Source organism: Python bivittatus, unplaced genomic scaffold (genome assembly GCF_059951505.1).
Source record: "Python bivittatus isolate LINGU-HERP-01145 unplaced genomic scaffold, Pbiv_v1 ctg000670_np1212, whole genome shotgun sequence".
NCBI lineage: Eukaryota > Metazoa > Chordata > Lepidosauria > Squamata > Pythonidae > Python > Python bivittatus.
This window is the reverse complement of record NW_028277094.1, coordinates 2,212,371-2,233,392: the sequence shown is the minus strand read 5'-3', so window position 1 is coordinate 2,233,392 and position 21,022 is coordinate 2,212,371. Positions and strand designations below refer to the sequence as shown.

The following is a 21,022-nucleotide window of genomic DNA, read 5'->3' as shown; positions in this document are numbered from 1 at the left end:
TCCCAATGTTCAGTTTCATGGCTTGATCTTGCATTATGAGAAATGGAAAAAAAAACTTTATACATCTGATCAAGCTTCCTCCCTGAAATTTCTTGGGTTTTTTCCCTTAAGCTAAAAAGTCCTTAACACCGTAAACTTTCTTGACAGGGAAGTCGGCCGAATCCCTTGAAAGTTTAGCTGCAATTTTCCTAGAATTTAAAAATAACTCTAAAAAAATCACAGTGACCAGAATTGTGCTGACCTGAATACGCCATTACCCTTGAAATATTCAACAAGCTAATTTTCAGTTCCTCTGAATGTCTTTGAGAAGAACATTGCTCAATCTAGGCACCCCTACCAAGACAGACAACTAGTACATTTAAGAGAGTAGAGATACATGAAACAATCTCTAGCTTCAGTGCTGAATGAAGGGGAAGCTTTGCACGGAAGAAGGAATTGTCTACGCAGCACTGAGGATTCTTGTATCTTCTTCTGATATTATGGATCCCACCCTGAGCATTGGAGTCAATTAAATGATCTCCAAGATCTATTCCAGTTCTGTGATTCACTAAGGTTGTCCTTATGAAGGTTGGCACAGTCCATTTACCCTCCTCTGGACTCAGAAGACCTATTCTGTGATGATAAAGCTGGAGTCTATGATTTGTGTATGGCCTATGTCTGCAGACCTGATTCTGTGTTAGCTTGTCTTGTCACCTCACCACTACTGAAAATATATTTAATCATAAGTACCATGTTATTTTAATAGAAAAGTAGATGATCAATTTTGATATAATTAAAAAGTACCGTTTGCTCATCGTTCAAAGAACAGGAGCGTGGAACAAAGCAACCTACACAGACACAACCCAACATTTTTGCCCGCTCTTCATTTTACAGCATGATTAAGTCCCATAATACCAAAACTTTAGAAAACTGTTTTATCTAGCCCTGATGCTCATTTTTCAGAAGGGAGTAACTAAAATATGAAACATCAATTTAACGTCTATATCTTGAAATGGAGTATTCTCTAAATATCAGACGCAAAGAGAAAACCAGAACGGACAACCCCCTTGTGAACTTCCAGAGCTCATTGGACTGGTTATCACTGGAAATGGGACAAGAGAATTCCTAACCTGCTCCCAAAAGAGCTTTATCTTAAGATACTTCTAGAGTTGGAAGCCTGCAGTGAATAAGAGGTTAAACTTTCCTCAGCTGCTTTTCCTTTTCCCCTCTCCCATCCTGTTACTCCCCACCCTGCTGTTCACTTATAACTTCCAGCACACTGATAGTGTGTGACCATGTTTCTCTATCTAGTGGCGGGTCAAAAACTCACTGGGGTTTCACAATACCTGAGGATGGAGCTTGCTGAATAGGTCAGGCTATTGTCTCCTTCTCCTCCTGGACTTCTCTCTGAATTGGAGCCCTTTGGCACATGCTGGTAGACCATGTGGAGGTTGCTGTCACACGGACTTATCTTATTGGGCTGCGTCTTTCAGGAAAGCATCGGCATCACCAGACGATATTTCATCGGAGCAGTGGAGAAGGAATGGGACTATATGCCCAACAAACAGAATGGGTAAAAATGCAGCAACAATATATTGTCTACCAAGGGTTTGGGGGTTTGGTTTCAGTAGAGGGTAGATCTGGGAAGTAGGTGTCCTCCAGATTTTGGGAACATCAGCTCTCATCACCACTAACCAGCCCACCTGGGTCAAAAGACTGTGAGAGCTGTGGTCCAAAATATCTTGAGGATTATATGGGGAGGATATGCCCATTACCAACTATCTCATAGTTTTGTCCACTTCTATCCTTAATTTGTACAGCTTGGCCCCTCCTGTTCAGTTCCTGCTTCTAATCCCCTTAGCCTCGCTTGACTCCGCTCTGCTGGATGTGCCAGGAGTGAAGGGGAAGAAAACATTTATTTAATGAGCAGCTGGCAGCCTGTTGGCATCGTGTTAAGCAAGTCGCAATCTTGAAGCCTTTCTAGATACCAGCCACATCCAGTTGATGAGGAAGCACTTGGTCAAGGAGAATGGAAAAGGGAATGAAAAGGAACAGAGGGATTGCTGGAAGAAGATCTCCTTCAAGTGGGTGTTATTCAGTTTCACTGCTGGGAAAGAGGCCATAACACAATGATAGGGCAGGCTTTTTGGCTGTAGAAGGTCCTGGGTTCTGTCCCTGACATTTCCAATTAGAAGAGCTCAGCAAGTGATGGGGAAAATGTCACCTGGGGACCCTAGAGAGTCGCTAATACCATTAGCTTGCCTGATGCCCTCCAGATGTTTCTATGAGAGTAAGAGTCCTTCAGACCTAATGAGCATCGGGATGAAGAAGAGAAAAACATGCTGATCTAGATGAACCAGTAGCTTGGGTTACTTTATGGGACTTTCTTTGTGTCCTGGTCAAGAGGGGGAAAACAAACGAACAAAAATCTGGTTAGATCTGGATTTAAGTTAATTAGCTCCCCCTTTTATTTTTACAAAACAGGTAGTCCCCAGTTTAAGAGTTTCATTCCCAAGATCTGTCCTTAAGTCGAACTTGTATGTAAGCCGGAACAGTATGATTGTATAATACTGTATTATTGTGTAAGGAACTCAAACCGTTGTGAATTTAACTCGAATCATTGTGTATCTAACTCACGTTTTGCTACAATAGGCTCCGATCTTAACTATGGGTCATCCGTAAACCGGGCGTTCTTAACCCAGGGACTACCTGGAACACTGTGAGGTTGTTTGGATGAATTGTTTAAAATCATCCAATAAACCCTGCAGTTGAAAAAGGATTTTAATCTAGGTCTCCCACACTGTCCTCAGCTTTGTTCCTGTGTTGTGCTCCTTTCCAGCTTCTCAATTTCCATTTTGCAGGAGAATAAAGCACAGGACATTCCTTCTAAGATGTCTCTGCAGTTTTCATAGCAGATTTGGAAAAAAAAGTACTGCATGATTAAAACTCTTTAATTAATTAATACCTTAACAATTGCTATCCAGTTTGGTCTAGTGGTTAAGGCTGCAGGCTAGAAAGCAGGAGATGCTGAGTTCTAGTCCCGCCATAGGCACGAAAGCTGGCTGGGCGACTTTGGGCCAGTCCCTCTCTCTCAGCCCAACCCACCTCACAGGGTTGTTGTGGTGAAAATAGGAAGAGGAAGGAGTATTAGGTATGTTCGCCACCTTGAGTTATTTATAAAAATAATAAAGGCGAGATAAAAATAGTCAACAAGTTCACCAGTTTTATTGTACTGGGCATAAATTTGTGTGTGTGTATGTGTGTGTATGTCCAGTAATGTATTATATACACACAGAGTCTCAGGGCCCAAACATGAAGAAAAGAAAAAGTATTTAATAAGAAGATACCAGAAAGAAAAATACTGAAGCTCAATTGAAAGCATAATAAAATATATTTAAGGAAATACAGCTTTACCTCTGTTATCTAGACCTTATGAGGTTTTCTAGATTCTAGTGTTAGAATGAACAGCATTTTGAACAGCGTACTGTTGGTTTTCTCTAGAGCAAAGAGTATGCTTGTACAAATAAATTAAGATTTGTAATTTGCAGACAGAAAAGTTTATGCTCAGTCAAGAGTTTCTAGAAAGATGAATTGCAGCTGTGACTGCAGTAAATCAGGGACGTTGATCCCATGGAGCATGACAGAAAATGTTGCTGCAGGATTTACAGCAACAGGCTCCAACTAGATGTTAAGAAATTACTAATTTATTCCCCCTTCCTCTCTTTCACACACACACACATATGCACACCCTACGGCCATATCTGCTTCCAAACGCAAGCAAGGTAGCTAGCAAAGTTAAGAGATTAAACCAAGTGAAGGAAACAAAATTAAAGGGTGACAGTTCATCAAGAGGAGGGCTGAGGAATCAGCCTATCCAAGGATAAACCTTTGGACCAACCAACATGCTACCAAAACAATGGAATTTATCTATTATATTGAATATACAGTATATATTCAATATACAGAATATACAGAACAACAATGCATTTTGGAACATGGTAGAAATGAGGTAGCGTGACATAGCTTCAGAAAAACAGAAAGTTGTCATTTAAGAATTAAGATAATTTTATGGCATTATTATAACCTTTCCCAAGACTTGTTGCTCAACTTTTCTCCACTGGGTTGCCCCAAAGCAGTCAACGGCTTCCTCGTACATAGCACAGTTACTTCTTTCCCCAGAGGTCACTGTTCTGTTTCCTAGCTAGGGAAGATCAAATTGTGATTGGAATCTTGAACACAATGGCATACCATGTTTTTTTTGGCCAGGATCTGGGGTTTTGCAGACCAAAGGCACCTAAACGCTCCAAATGTTCCAACCATCCAAAATGTTTTCTCTTTGCAGCTTGGCTTTTCTCATCCGACTACTTTTTTGACCTTGGAAAGAGGCAGTGTAACTCTTAGCAGGAACGTTTGGACCTTTGGGATCCTTCTTTATCCACCTTGTCCTTTGACTCTAAGCTATCTTGCCTTGTGTTTTTGTGGTGCTGCTCAGATTAAAAGTGGTCTGTCCCCAAAGTCTAAAATGAGGAAACCCCTTTGTTTGATGCTGAACTAGATTTGGGGGGGGGGGGCAGTAGAGTTGTAGCGACGTCTGTAATACTTGTACTGATTAATGACTCCTGAAAATGTTCTCCTCAAAAGCCACAGCTCCCCTTATTTGTTTTGCAGTTGCTCCTAACTCCCGGATTTCCTTGGTTGGTCTGAGTCATCCTAGAGAAAAACCTTGGAAACCTGCCTGCCTGCCAAGCCTGTTCCTAGCAGGCTTGGATATTTGACCTCTGATAGTCAGTGGTCCTTCGAAGTTTCCAGATACTCCTTGTGACAAGGCAGTCATGATGGGTTCCGTTATCTGTTTCCCTCATATGTGCATTCCTATATAAAATAAATAAGCTGGACACCAGCTAATGATTAAATCCTACACCCACTGTGGAGAAATGTTAAAAAATATATTTTAAAAAGTCATTGGGCCAAGTGATTCACTTGGCCATTGACCTTTGGCATGGAACGCTCAGAACCATGCGACTGAAACGTTGCTTGGCAGCTCTGAAACATTGAGTTTCTTGAGGCCGTGGGACAAACAGACTGGTGATGACAGGGGGAGGAGGAAGGGGAGCCCTCTAACTACAACATTTTGCTAACTGTCCCTATAACACTGCCCAAGTTATTGTTACAAAGCCCATTTTCAAGCCCTAAATTTGAGAGGTCATGTATTTTCACATGACTGCAGGTGGTGGCATCTAGCTGACGTTAGCTAGTTTTGGAGAAACAAAGCTAGGGTCAGCTTTGCTAGTCCTTGGATCAAACACCCCAAGAATGTGGGTTAGATGGGGTGGGGAAGCATCCTAGAAGAAAGCAAACCACTTCCATACCATCATCAAGAAAACTACAGGAGTGTGACTATGGAGCAGCTCCACAAGAGACAAGCCAACATGAAAGAGACTTTGCTTTCATACATTCTTGTGCCACACACCAAGTTTCTCATTTTTCTCTCACCAGCTTTTTCAACCCTCCCCAACCTGGTGTTGTTCCCCCAACCCCATGGCAATTTGGCCATGATGGCTGAGGATTATCTGAGTTGAAACCCTCCTAACAATACTGATCAACAATGCAGGACGTGAAGTGTGGACATCAATCTTTTTGATCTCAACCTTTTTCTCTGACTAATTCCTTTTAATTTCTTAGGTTGTCTTCCTCTGCCCTAGTCCATCAATATAAGAAGGCAATTTATTTGGAATACACAGATTCTACCTTCAGAGAAATAAAACCCAAGCCTGCTTGGATGGGTAAGCTAAGGAGCCTTCTTTTTGCAAATAAGATAGGTAGTCTTCTCAGCTCAATTTAGGTGCCTGACTGGAGTTACTCATGCACTGAAAAATGTCTTAATACAGGGTCCATGCGGCTGTCTTTGAAGACTGCTTGGGAACTAGAGTTGGTGCAGAATACATTATCTTATTTACTAACTGGGAAGAGATAGGGAGACTATCTTGATAATGGTTAAACAGCTACATTAGCTTCAGGTTCATTTCCAAGCAGAAGTCAAAGTGCACAGACTTAAACTACAAAGTTTTACATTCCGACCAGTTTGTAGGGCTGTTGCCTGTTTCCAGATCAACCTGGTCAGTTTAACTCTGCTCTAGTTCTGCCATCTTCTGAAATAAGTCTTGAGAAGAGAGAAGACAAAGTGAGGTGGCCCTCTCTTTGGAAATCTTCTACAGCAGGGTTCCTCAACCTCAGCAACTTTAAGATGGGTGGACTTCAACTCCCAGAATTCCCCAGCCAGCCATGCTGGTTGGGGAATTCTGGGAATTGAAGTCCACCCATCTTAAAGTTGCTGAGGTTGAGGAACCCTGTTCTACAGTATATTCTCTTGACACTCTATTTATTTTTAGATGATACTTTCAGATTTGTTTGCCTAAGCTTTTAACCATAGGTTAATTGATATTGTGATTTATCTGTCCAGATATTTTATTTTCTTTGCTTTCCTTTATACGTTGCATGATTTTACCTTTTATCGTTTCCATTCTGAATGTAATGATAGTTTAACAACTATCAACTGTAGAACTAGAAAAGATTTCTAAATTTTCCCCCTGTCAAATCTGCACCAGAAAGTCTTTCTTAGCTGAAGCCCTATTCTACTGGTAGCTTTTATTTTTGCACCCATCATTTACCGATGTACGGTCACACGTTAAAAACAATGAAATGCCAAACAACATATTCACCATATTTCAAGTTTGCATACTAATATAGGAAGTTAAAAGATCAAGAGAAGCCTGGAAGATCATGTATGCCTTGTTTACCCAAGTTTATAAATGGGGCCATGCTCTTTATGTAGTTGAGGAAGATTTATTACAGGAAAAGAAGCACATTCAGCAGATCATGTAGTAGTAGCCATGAGCCTGTAACAATAGTGTGTATATAAAGCAAAGGTTTCAAAGATTTGCAAATAAAGAAAGAACATGTCACTTTCACCCAAAGAAATCCAACCTCATCCTTGGAATTTCTTGTTGCTCAACTAAAGGGGGCTGGGGGGGGGGGGACAATTCTAAAGTCTGATTCCCACCTCACCTTTCCTTCACAATCAGCAGAACTATTCTCTCCAGCCTGAACCAATCTTTTTTCTTTTCATTAGGTCTTTTGGGCCCCATCATCCAAGCTGAAGTCTATGACAAGGTGGTTGTTACCTTTAAGAATTTGGCTTCACGACCCTTCAATATTCACGCTAAAGGAGTGTCTTATTGGAAAGCTTCTGAAGGTAAGAGTGACACCGGTACTGTCCCTCTTGCACGTTCTTCAGATTCTTTTCACGCCTACCACCATTACCTTGTTCTTGTGATTTCAAATGAGACACATGTGGATCCTAAACAACATAGATAGATATAGATAATATAAATATAGATATGATTAATAAAGATATTTTGAGTCTCAGTTCAGACATGAAGTTCATCTGAGATTATGGTGCACCACTAAGTGGTTCAGGAATTAGCATGTTTGGTCTGGATGGATGGAAAGAGAGGAAGAGAGAGAGAAAGTCTCCATCCATCTAGATTATGCATGCTAATTCCTACACTACATAGTTATAGGAACAGATATCCAAGATAAACATAAGTTCTTAATGAAAAGTTGCCTTGGAGAGAAAGTTGACAGCATAGATAATGTCAATGATTTTTGTATATATTATACAAATACATTCGTATTATATGTCCAGTCTTATAAGGATATTCCTATGATCACCACCTGGGTCTGAATGACCAGCCAGTTCCACAGCTGTTTAGCTTCAGCAAATTCAGCAAATTTAAAGATATATTTCATATTAGGTTTTAATTAGTTTGTCTATTTGTTCCCTCTTAGCCACTTTGACCTTTCTGGAATGGAATATAAATCCTTCTCATCTTTATCTTCTTCCTTTGGGTGAGCTTAGCTGGGCTCTTCTTATATATTGAATTTAGGAACAAAGGTTAGGTGAGTCAGGAAGGGCATCAAGGACACATCTGTCACTAGTTGCTCAACTCTCTACTCATGAGCCAGACCAAGAGTACAATCAGGTTCTGCCATCAGATTTAGCTGTAGTGTATTTTGTATGGTTCTGGCTTAGTGTGCTGTGCGACCTCAACCGTCATAGTCCTTACTGGATTTCAGTGATGTCAGTGCTTATACATTTTCAGGGGCAGGCTATGATGATAAAACCAGCCGGCTAGAGAAAGAAGATGATGCTGTGGGGCCTGGTCAAACCCATGTCTATGTGTGGGAGATCTTAGAAGATCAAGGGCCAACTGGATCGGATACACACTGCTTAACTTACGCCTACTCCTCTCATGTGGACAGTGTCAGGGATACTAACTCTGGATTGATTGGACCACTGCTGGTCTGTAAGCCAGGTAAGATCAGGTGATAGAGGAAGACCATCCTCTTGAGAACTGCTCATCCATATACCAAGTTTTCTTCAGATGCACGTGGACCTCCAAGCATTCATTCAGTAATGTCTGTGATTTTACAGTAGGTCCATAGATTCATACCACACCTACAGATCCAGTCTGACTGGGTACTTTAAAAATCTTTAGGCATTTTCCACTAGAAATGTGGAACAGCTGTGTAATGTTTTTACAAATGTTTTTGACATTTCAGATATGCTCCTATCATAAAACCTGGTATTTAGATAGCATTTTTTCTGAAATATTCCAATTGGATCCCATATATTATCTCGGTAGACTATCCACGTGCATGATTTTAGTTATAATAGCACGGTAAAATCAGAAAAAAAATGATCTCTATTGTGCAGAGCATAATATAGAAAGTGTAAGGACTGAGAAGTAAAGGGTGGCTTGAGACAACCCAATGCGTTTGTAAAACGTCTAGTTACCTGGGTATAATGTGGATGAGTATTCAGATGATGTAGAGTGGGGGTCCTCAACCTTGGCAACTTTAAGAGGTGTGGACTTCAACTGGCTGGCTGGGGAATTCTGGGAATTGAAGTCCACACCTTTTAAAGTTGCCAAGGTTGAGGAACACTGATGTAGAGAATGAAGTCGTTTCAAGATTCCTGTTTTGCTCCCGTTTAGAAAATACTCACCTGCTTAACATAATGTGGAAAGTCTCTTTGCAGTGTTGTTTTGATGATTCTACAGAGTTTCTCCCTTGCAGGGACTTTGACGAGTATAAAATCCTGGGGCAAAATGCAAGAATTCGTCCTGCTTTTTTCGGTGTTTGATGAAGGTAAGAGAGGAATGGGAGGGAAGAGAGAAAAGGGGCATGGATGTGCCCACCCTGTACGTGTGTTTGCATACCCGCTCTGTTGAATGAAATCATCATCAGTCAATACACCTTTCTTTGGGATCTAGGCTTCGCTTGTTTCTAATGGCTTAATTCTTCATGTCTCACCAACATTCTACATTACACCTCTTGGTTATTTGCACTGTGCCATTTAATGTAGCAGATTCCAAGGGAATTCCTTTTTATTTTATTGGTAGTCCTTGACTTACGACCAGTCATTTAACGGCCATTCGAAGTTACAACAGTGCTGAAAAAGTGACTTATGACTCATCCTCACACTTGTGACTGTTGCAGCATCCCCACGGTCACGTGATCAAAATTTTGGGCACTTGGCAACTGGCATGTATTTATGATGGTTGCAACATCCCAAGGTCATGTGATCACCATTTGCAACTTTCCTAGGGGGCTTCCGACAAGCAAAGTCAATAGGGGAAGTCAGATTCGTTTAACGACCATGTGATTTGCTTAACACTGCGGCAAAGAAGGTAGTAAAGTTGGGCATGACTCACTTAACAACTGTATCACTTAGCGATGGACACTCTGGTCCCAACTGTGGTCATAAGTCGAGGACTACCTGTAGTTTAAATCTGGCTTCTAGACTACCCGAGGTTGCAAGTCTGGGCAGAAAGGCAGGATACAATTACATGGCTTATGCCCAAACTTCAGTGACGACTGGCATGTCTTCCAAAACAATCTCCTCTGCAGCAGTAAGAAAACGGTTATAAGTTCCACCCCAAAAAGTTTAACTTCAGTGTCTAATTCTGCTTTTCCTGTAATGGGACCGTGTTAAGGAATGCATTGCCATTGGAGTTGAAGCAAGCCTCTTCCTTATTCAATGGGGTATATATATTCAAATATATATTTGAAACCTTGTTTGATGTAGTGGTCAAAGGCACTGGGTTAGAAACTAGAAGACCATCAGATCTAGTCCTGCCTTAGGCATGAAGCCAGCTGGGTGAATTTGGGCCAGTCTCTCTCTCTCAGCCCTTGAAAGGACACAATGGCAAACCACTTCCGAAATACCTTGCCAAGAAAACTGCAGGGACTTGTCCGTGTAGTTTCCAGGACTGAAGACTAATTTGGAGGCACAAAGATACACATGCATACACACACACACACACACACATTTATGTACTTACCTAGATCTTTTAATTGAAGTGCATGTTGTATCCGTTTTTAGTGTTTTCTATTTTTTGTTTTTCTGATTGCTTTTACTGAATTTTTATAAGCCACCCAGAAGAGAGCAGGAGCATATAAAGTTTCTAAAAGTAATTTTTAAAAATAGAAATAATTTGGAAGGAGACAAAGCATTCTGAGGATGCTAAACCAGGCATCCAGAATTGATATTAAGACTGCATTAATTCCCTGGAATACGTAACATGCATCTTCTATAGGTGAAAAAATGAAATACATGCAAAACAGATACAGGCTGTGATTGACCCATCAGCGATAAACCATAGTGTGTTTTTATCATAGGCATCCCTCAGGGGTAGGAGGCACAAATGATGAGATGTGTGTCATGATATCATGACACAATGACCCAACCCATGTCCTTGTATCAGACATGGCACCATTATATAACATGCCATTTGTCATCATGTCATTTGCGTCCTCATTTTGACATTGTTGTGGCTTGCCACAGATACACTGTTGTGTAATGCTACAGGTTGTTATTTTTATTTTGGTTTAGCACATGGTATGAACTTGGTCAGTGGTAAACCGCAATGTATGTAAACAATGATGTAAACTGTGCTGTTGTAGCTTGCTTAACAAATCCCAGTTAAAACAAACCATGATTCAATGGGATGTAGAAACCTCGTCTGTGTTACAAAGTGGGACTGAAATGGTGGGTAGTGGTGGACTCTTCTCTTGATGATTTGAAGGACCTGGAATTAAACTCTACCACTTGCAAACTTTTCTCTCTCTCTCTTCAATGTCACCTATCAGAGAAGAGCTGGTATTCTCCATCTCACATCAGAGGAAACTCGAAGTCTCCATCTAATCAGCTACAGTTTCATACCATCAATGGGTTCATTCATTATTCTCTGCCTGGTAAGAGTCAATTCCTTCCTTTCCTCAAGAAAAAGAGAAAGAAGCATTAGATGCACTGCTGAACACCTGGTCTCCATGCGTATCCTTGGGACCAAGACTGAAAAGTTCATTCAGTGCCTTCTTGATTCTTGATTCTGTGCTTCTCCATGTTGCTTTAAGGTAATTTACCCTCCCTGGTCATTGGCTCCCCGTCACTAGAAAGACCACAATGACTGGGCTGTAATAGTGCAACGTCTGTGTTTGACTCCTTATGGCTCCTTATGACTCCTGGTTTCACATTTTGCTCCCTGGATCCCCATGGCCCCTCCTTGCCAGCCAAACCCCCAACTGCTGCACTCAGTACTTTCTGGCAATAAGAACAGCACATTAAATGAAACATGTCAGCTAATACATGGCACTGGATATAGTCCATATATATGAGTTAGATAAATACTGGCATTTGGGGGGAAAAACATAAAGATCAAAATGTGGTATTTCTTACAACTTGAAGAGTTTTTTAGTCTTTGTCTGCCTGATGTAACTGGGCTCCCAGAGACCAAAGCAAGGCCTCTCTGGGGCCTATGGAAGAACCACTTGGATCATGTCATTTGATAATAATAAATTGAATGAAATTGAAATTGAATGAATAAATAAATTAGAAAAGACAGCTGGCTCAAAGTTGGCTTCTGTTCTTCATTTTTGTGACTGTCAAGTTTAGTTTATCCCTCTTGAACATTTATTTTTAAAATTACACCCTAAGTATGCACATTAGTGCACATTTCTCCCAACATATGTATTTTCCATTTGTAATTATATCTGCCCTAATATAATGCATTTTGATACATTATTTCCATGAACATATGCATTTTTGTATAGGCTTTTCCTTAATATATTTATATCATTTTTTTGATAATTATTATTAGCTAACAGCATGGCATAATTCTGTGAAGGGCAAATTTTGAATGCTAATTTAAGTTTGGATCCATCCCTTGGTTTAAAAATGCAAAGTTAGAAGTTTGCAGTCCAATGTCTCTCCCACACATAACCTTGAGCATTATTAAACATCTCGCCAAGAACATTGTTCTTTTCTCTTCCTGCAGGTCTCAAGCTGTGTGAGAAGAGGCCTGTCTATTGGTACGTCATTGGCCTGGGCACCATGCCTGAAGTCCACTCCATACTTTTTGAAGGTCACACTTTTCTGGTGAGAGAACATCGTTATGCCACTCTGGACATTTCCCCCGCCGTTTTCCTCACTGCCGAGACAACACCCAGAACTAATGGCACATTTCAGATGTTCTGCCAGATTCCATCACATCAGCAAGGTACCTGTTTTTAGAACTTAAACAACAACACCACTGAAGGTATCAATGTGTGACTCTCATTTTCCTTAGCTGAAACATAAACAAGTTGGAAATGGTGGGCTTTATAGAGTAGTAGGCAACCTAGTGCTTGTAGACATGTATATACCCAGAGGAATCTCCCTGGACATCCACCAAGATCCTTGCCCTACCTAATTTTTTTTAAAAATCCACAATTATATGGAGGTTTCAAAGCAAAATGCAAATCTCTTTATTTCTGATAATCCCTTTGGGACCTTCCTAGGTCGCATGGGTCTTCTCAGAAAATAAAAATTGTTGGTAACTGTTGCTTAGTCTTTTATTTGGACGTGTGCTCACCTGTCCTAAAAAAGGACCAAGGTAAGCTAGGGATGCTAGAGAGATTCTCAGTTTCCATTCGCAACAGTTTGCTCTTGATAAATGGATGGTTTGGGATTAGCCATGCCCACCACAGAAGACATTCTGGGCACTTGCAAGCTTCCCCAACTCAGAGCAACCATTCTGTGAAAGCATCTACAAAAAGGCTCTCCAAATTCAGTTCTCTGGTGCCACTGCTGGAACCTGGGCATCTGACTTTGGAATTTTCATATCACATTCAAGCAATCAATCTTTGTTTTGGCCATAGCCCTTTACTGAGACTGTCGTTTCAAGATGCTCAAACTCCATATAAAAATTTGATTCCCCATGGAAAAATAGATCTTGAGATCTTGATCTAGTAAAACTGTCTTCCTAATGTGAATCTGTCACATGCAGATCATGTTGTATGGAAAAGGAGCATTCAGTAACAGGCAATTTGGGAGTAATATACACCAGATGTGAAGTGCAGGTTGACTATCTCAGCAGGCACTAGGTCTTGATTTCCAACATAAGTGTGATGGAATGTTGTTATGAAGGCCACGCTCAGGGAGATAAGCGTTTCCTTAGCCCTCAACAGGAGCATGGGAAGTTTAAGAAGATGAGACTGGCACCACCCTAAGGAATTCAGGATATTGTGGCTTGCCGGCTTGGGAACTGAGGTTCAGTCTGGAGAGATTTCTGTACTGAGGTGAAGCTAATAAACGCAACAGAACTGTACTGCATTGTCTCGTGGAGTTCTTTGGGCTGAACCTGACAATAAGGAAGGTGAAACCTGGCTAATATCTGGGTTTACCCTTGGCTTCCAGCTGGCATGAAAGCCTTCATTCAAGTGGAAGTTTGTCCAGAACCTCCTGAGAAGAAGATGAGGATGGCAGAACCATCTGCGGATGAGGACAACTATGATTATGAGGAGGAGGAGGATATGGAAAGCACGGTGATAGACTTGGATTCACCGAGGATTGCTGGGCGTTCTCGTGCCAAAAAACTGCCTGTGACTTGGAGGCATTATATTGCTGCAGAGGAAGGTGATTGGGACTATGCGCCAGTAAAGCCTACTAACATGGACAGGTAATGACCTCAAGCAATTTTTATGTTTACTAGACAACCCTGTGACTCATTGGGTCATCCTCTGGGAGAAAGGTGGTACAGTCTGATGTGACCAGAATGAACATTAAATTTTAGGCTGACCATATTTTTTTTACCCCATGCTGGATGGTCCTGTGATCATCTAAGAAGAATATATATCATAAATAGAAAAATAATTGTAGTGGCAAATGAACTTCAATAATAAGTCACTATTTACTTACTTAGATAAACAGAATTGCTACGGGCAGGCAAAAAAGCAGAGGGAGCGAGAGCAACTTCCCACTGCCTGCCGGCTTCCCCATGGACTTTGCTTGTGAGAAGCGGGCAGGGAGTGTTGGAAATCACGATCACGTGACCGCAGGGACACTGCCCAATGGCCACATCTTTGCAAATAAAACTGGTCTGAACATCATGGAAATTTCAATTCCAAAGGAGATTTGGGTCTTGGATTTTTTATGCATTCTTTAATTTAGTGGATTTTAGGTACCTTGATTCAAAAATTGTTGCAGTATAATGCCCAGCTTGGGCTAACTTGAGGATACAAACAGACAAACAGAATGAGAGTTTTAATAGTATATAGATATCAAGCCTTTCATGTTTGGCAAACTCAGGAACAAGAAAGACTTTTACTGATAGTAAACTACAGATTCTCGAAAGCCTGCTATGGTAATTCTCCAGATCAATTTATACCTAGCATAATTAAGGTGGAGGTACTCTAAACCTTTCTCACACTTCTGCCTTTCCTGGGCTGTGTGTCTTTTGCAACAGTCCTGTTTCCTTTCCTGTGGATCCAGGATCTGCTAGACATTCCATCAATTCGTTAGGCCTAGGAAGCTATTGTTATGATGAATCATCAAAGGATTGGCCCCTGTTACAAGTAGACAGTTGTCCAATAGGATAGAGACGGACAAATTCGAATGGACAGGCCACACTAGAGGGTTGCTACTTCTGTGAAAAGGAGTGGAAAGGAAAGTGCTAATTCTTTTATCTATCATGGGGGATTCAGGAGGAGGGATCAGGTTATAACAGAATGGAAAGCAACAAGTTAAAGTTGGAAAAATTATGGGGTGGGAACAAGACAAGCAACATAGTCAGCACCATGTAAATGGGGGTAAAATTGAACATGCCAGGCAGAGCATTTTATGTTGCTGTAAATAATGGATAAAAAGGCATTCAGGTAACTAGGGGCTTGCCAAGCCATTACAGATCTAAAATTCTCTTGACTTGCATCCCCGCCTTCCTGTTCTCCTCTGCAGCACTTACAGTAAGTTTCTGGAAAATGGCCCCCAGCGGATCGGGTCCAAGTATAAGAAAGCAATGTTTGTGGAATATGAGGATGCAACTTTCAGTAAGCGGAAGCCACCCAAACCAGATCACATGGGCATCCTGGGACCTGTCCTCAAAGGAGAAGTCGGTGACGAGTTTATTGTAAGTGATGAAGAGAAGATGGTCTTCTCTGACAGTGCTCTCACAACAGTAGAAAAAGATTAGTGCCGTGGAGACAAATCACTTTGGGTCAGTCTGGAACCCTTAGAATATCATAGAACCATAGGGTTGGAGGAGATCTTAAAAGTTGTGTAGTCCAAAACCCTGCCCAGCACAGGAATCCTCAAATCAATGGCTGTCCAATCATCCCAGATCAACGGCTGTCCAATCTTTTCTTGAAAACCTTCAGTGATGGAACGCCCATGACTTTTGAAGGCAGGCTGTTCCACTGCCTAAGACAGTGTTGTCCAAACTTGGCCACTTTAAGATGAGTGGACTTCAACTCCCAGAATTCCCCAGCCAGCCATGCTGGATGGGGAATTTGGGAGTTGAAGTCCACTCATCTTAAAGTGGCCAAGTTTGGACAACACTGGCCTAAGAGCTCTCACAGTCTTCTAAATCCACTTTGGTGAGCCATCAAGACTTCATGATAAAAACAATTTTTAGCTGAGAATTTACCCTTCTATAGTTACATTACCAAAATCTTTATGGACTATATCTGAAGCATTCGGATCATTGAGTTATTCTTTTTGGTTGAAAATAGTTGAGGGTTATCAGCCATCTCTGATAATCAATTTGACTTGTGCACACTTTGAAATTGATCCCAAAGAAACCCTTAGGACCTCACAGCATCTCAGGGATGTTCATGAAAGTTGAGAGTAAACAGAAGAACTATATCAGCCAAATAGATGAAAAAGGGGGGAAATTGATATCACAGAGACTTTATTATTGAATACACATTATGCCAGAGTTCTATTCACTCTTGTAATGTTTAGTGAATTATGGTAATTTATTTATTTTTTCAGTCTCCCAATGAAGAGGCATTGCTTCAAAATGTGTCGGAACATTACAAGCGTGAATAAAATGCTGGGATAACGTGTATTCAATAATCTGAATCAATAAGAGTGATGTGCATGATAGCTTTGTTCTACTCACATTCGTAACAGTCAGTTAGAACAAAGTCTTTCTTACACTGATTTTCTGCCAATTCAAATTCTACCAATTCATTAAACCACCTCATTTTTTTTTCTCGCAGAGTGTATCAGTGTTGACGCCACTAGGTCTGCTTTAGTTAATTAGTGATAAACTGATTGTTTTTATTGATTGTAACCCCCCTCAAGTCCTTGAGGGAAATGGGCAGTTGATAAATAATGGCATTAAATAAACCAACCGACCAACCAAACTGTTTTCAGAAAGCTTGAAGAGAAGGGGAGTCACTTACTTAAAAAATCCCTTCATTCTAGTTAATATGACTCCGAAGCCTGAGAAAAATCCTTAAGAAAGGTGCTGTGCTTGCATTCATTTTTTAAATATATATATATTTATTTATTGTAACAAAACAATCTTTAATCTGACCAAAAAAAAAAAAGAAACTTTAAAAAAAATTAAAAATACAAACTAAAGATACAAACCAAGAAGGAAATATTTATACTTATCAATAGTCACTGGTTTAACAATGAATTCACTGCAGTAATATAAACAATACAAGATATTATTGTAAGATATCACAAAATCTCTGCCCTAATAACACATATTGCTGCATCCTTCGATTGGTAGAAAATATTGCCTTTTCCAAAACAAATAGATGACACATTTCTGGCAACCATTCCTTGTCCTCAGGAATAATATCACTTTTCCAATTTCCTAATATAATTCTTTTTGCCACCCCAAGTGTTCAATATGACCACAATTCCTGATAAACTGTAAAACTCCAAATTCATGCAAAGCCCAGATCTGCCTTCTGAATGGTATTTGAAGCACGTGCAGCGCTAGCAATGCATTCTATTAATCCATATTTCTAAAGACTTTGAAACACTTGGAACCCAAGAAATCAATTCAGTTTTTTTCCCCTATTCGCTGCAATATTTATTATTATTGCAGAACATTGGAAAATTTAAAGTATATCATTCTTTGGAGAAATGGTATTTAAAAGTGTAAGAAATACTCTTCTGCATGTCACTGGACTTCAGCCTTCATTCCTCTAACTATTGAGATAGAACTGGAACTGAAGGCCACAGGTTCCCATTGATCTAGTATGCTAGATTTGATACATAACTTTGTTCCATATCTGGAATGCTGCAAAGACACTGAATGGAATGTCAAACTGTCTCATTTCAGATTGTATTTAAGAACTTGGCCAGCCGGCCCTACAACATTTACCCTCATGGAATCACCAATGTCACTGCATTTCACCGTATTGAAAATCCCCGACGTAAGATTGATAGATGGGGATCTCTTGGGGGATGGCTGTGGGAGGGTTGTGGGCATGATGATCTTGCTGCATTCACACATCATGCAAAAGTAGGGTGAGGGAGGGAGGTGTTAAACAAGCCAAGATGGTGCACAGATCATGCTGAGCCCTCAAGCTTGATCTGTGAAGCTGGTCTGAATATTGCATCCTGTGCTAAATCAGACATTATGATAAGTCAAGCATTTGTGGCCAATGTAAGATGCTCATTGTTTGCTTAATATGACATCCTTTATTCTGGGCCTGCTAACCAGGAGGAGAAAGCAGGAATGGTGCCTCTTTGTATCTCAAGCCAGCTTTGTATCTTTCAAGATTAGGAAGGTGATTGTATTTGAATATGAAGCCTGAAACACAAAGGAGGCTTGCCAGCTGCAGACTAGGCCAGCCTCCTCCAGTTTGTGTTGGGTTTCAAAGTCCACAAATCTCAGCTACCATGGTTGTTGGGGGAAGACTGGAATATTGGCACATTTCCTTTACTGGAATATTGACAAATTTCCTTTTCTTCTTCCGTCATTCCTGGGCTTTATTTGCTGACAGTAGTTTCCACCCTCCTCCAATCAAGCAATTTTCCCAACTTGTTCTGTCTCAAGGCTGTAAATCTGTCCTCCCCAACTAAATTACCATCTGCATTTCTAAAGACCACGGCTGCCCCCTTGTGGAAAAGAGCCATTGTAGGAGGAAAGCTGTGTCAGTTTATGGGAGCAACAAAATCAGGAGTCTGATACAGCAATACCTTTTCAACTCAAGAAAGCTTATGCCTTTTAACAAAATGTGTTAGTTGGAAGAGGTGTTACTGGACTCTCTGATACTTTGCCTTGTAGTGGAGGCTCCCTTTATGGAAAGCACAGGAAACATGTAAATCAATGTTTTTCAAACTGGGCAACCTTAAGGTGGGTGGACTTCAACTTCCAGAATTCCCCAGCCAGCCTTGCTGGCTGGGGAATTCTGGAAGTTGAAGTCCACCCATCTAAGAGTTGCCAAGTTTGAAAAACACTGATGTAGATGATGGATCCAAAACTGCTTGATCAATAATCTATTAAGTAAATGGCCTGGTTGATCATGTGTTTGGTTTTGGCTCAGCATATTATGTGAATCTAGTCACTGTGGTTTATGGCTTAGCATAGTGGGTTATCTAGGCCACCATGGCTTAGCTGTTAAACAAACTTGGCTACAGCAAACCAGTAGTAAACTCAGCCATACAATTTGTGGTTTGTTTCCTCCTAGATCAGAATATAAAGTTGATAGCCGTACGACCTAAACAGATGTTTGCATACAGGTGGCAAATAATGCCTGAAGATGGCCCAACCAGATCTGATCCTAAATGCCTGACTCGCTACTATTACAGCTCATTCAGACCTGCTAAATCCTTAGCATCTGGGCTTATTGGACCCCTCCTGATCTGTTTTAAAGAAACCATGGATCTGAGAGGCAATCAGGTTTGTTCCTTGCTACATCGTGACAGAAACAACTGGAATGTTTTGATGATAACCCTAGGTTACCCATACATCATGCCTGGATATACTAGATTGTTCATGCTTCCCTTGAGAATTGAGACTTCAGAACTGTTTGACAGACCTCAAGAGTTAAGATGCAGCCCTCTGTTCCATCCATGTGGAGTTGCTTCAGGTGAACGTTGTGGTCGCTTTCAGCTCCAGTCTTTAAACACCTTGTGAACATGGTATCTGGTGTTACATTTTCATCTTGCTTCCAAGGAACTCTTATATAGCCAAGGTGGTGAAATGGTTAAAGCAGTGTTTCTCAACCTTGGCAACTTGAAGATGTGTGGACTTCAACACGTCTGGCCTGGAAATTCTGGGAGTTGAAGTCCACACATCTTCAAGTTGCCAAGGTTGAGAAACACTGGGTTAAAGTATTGGAGTAGGACTCAGCCATGGAAACTCATTGGGTGCTCTCGAGATAGTCACTATTTTTCAGTCAACCTACTCCACAGGATCGTATCACGTATGCCATATTGCTCATTTGGAGGAAAAAGCACTATTAGTATTAATAATTGCTATTCCTACCCATATAATTGCTCCCCTCCCTTCCTCCTCCTCCTCTTCCTCCAATTATAGACGCATAGATTTGGAAGAGATATGAAAGGTCATCTCGTTCAACATCTAGCTCAGTGCAGGTCCACTATAGCATCTTTGACAGACGGCGATCCAACCTCTGAAGACTTTCAAACAAAAGAGGAATCAGCACGTTATCTGGCAGCCTGTTCCATTGGCTCTTACAGGTGTCTAAATGCTTAATGGGTGAAAAGTAGCACTTCTAGGTTATACCCAGAAAGAATCTGGAAATGAGGTGGAGAATATTTTATAAGAGCAGCAAAGAAATGGTGACTCTTCATCACAGTGTGACCATGATCTTTTGCATCTACTGAAATCTCTCAATCATCTCCAGAATCAGCCCCACATACAATATGTTGCAGTCATCTGATTTAGGATGCTACTTGACCATCAACAGTAGTAAAGCAAGGTGTGTGCTTTAGAACTGTACTGTTCTTCTGGTGGCAAAGATTGCTCCCAGGGCCATTTGTCCTTTAATGAGGTCCCTTTCTGGAGGAAGAACAGATATGGCTGTGCAGCAGAATTAGAATCAGAGATTAGAACTCTATCAAGAGAGACAGAGATACATCAGAGGGAAGCAGGACAGCCTATTATTCTTGTCCCTCTCTCCATTTCACCTCCATTTTTAAACTGTTAGGAGGAAGCAAGACAGTTGTACCAGCAACTAATTCACTTGAAACTTTTGATCCATAGCCTGCCATTATTCCAAGAGGTCAAGCTTCTCTCTTGTCATTTTTTCTCCACAAGAACAGTTCCGTGAGATAGACTGGGTTGAAAGATAGTGGCAATCTTAAAATCAGCAAATAAGTGTTTGGAACTGTTGGTCTTCCTGGTCCAACATCTTAGTCTCTAGTTCACCACCCAGGTTCTCACCTATTAATCCCCTACTTTTGTGATTCCTTCAGATGATATCTGATGAAGCAAGATTTGTGCTGTTTTCTGTCTTTGATGAAAATTGGAGCTGGTACTTGGCAGAGAATATCAATCAGTCTTGTTCCGATGCAGCTAATGTTGATCCCCAGGACCCGGAGTTCTATGCATCCAACCTCATGTACAGTGAGTAGTCTCAGAAGAATAAAAAAATTGTGGTGTGGAGAACAGTGAAAGAAAGATAAGAATGTTATGTGTGCATCCCATAGACGTGGCTGGAGCTGTTATGG

At 40.9% G+C, this 21,022-nt stretch overlaps 1 protein-coding gene across 2 annotated transcripts in view; it reads left to right on the top strand.

Annotated features, from left to right (window-relative positions):
• Window positions 1–1,259: 1,259 nt before the first annotated feature.
• Window positions 1,260–21,022, top strand: part of F8 (coagulation factor VIII) — a 38,857-nt gene continuing 19,094 nt past the window's right edge. The window contains exons 1-13 of one of the 2 annotated variants that reach the window (XM_088151841.1): window positions 1,413–1,552; window positions 1,800–2,063; window positions 5,662–5,762; window positions 7,109–7,231; window positions 8,142–8,354; window positions 9,118–9,189; window positions 11,194–11,298; window positions 12,378–12,599; window positions 13,778–14,039; window positions 15,314–15,485; window positions 17,661–17,754; window positions 19,015–19,226; window positions 20,768–20,918. In XM_088151841.1, coding sequence (XP_088007967.1) covers window positions 1,984–2,063; window positions 5,662–5,762; window positions 7,109–7,231; window positions 8,142–8,354; window positions 9,118–9,189; window positions 11,194–11,298; window positions 12,378–12,599; window positions 13,778–14,039; window positions 15,314–15,485; window positions 17,661–17,754; window positions 19,015–19,226; window positions 20,768–20,918 — 1,807 coding nt within the window. In that variant the 5' untranslated portion in view covers window positions 1,413–1,552; window positions 1,800–1,983. Of the gene's footprint in view, window positions 1,553–1,799; window positions 2,064–5,661; window positions 5,763–7,108; window positions 7,232–8,141; window positions 8,355–9,117; window positions 9,190–11,193; window positions 11,299–12,377; window positions 12,600–13,777; window positions 14,040–15,313; window positions 15,486–17,660; window positions 17,755–19,014; window positions 19,227–20,767; window positions 20,919–21,022 lie in introns of both variants that reach the window. The other variant, XM_007433335.3, reaches the window with a different exon arrangement.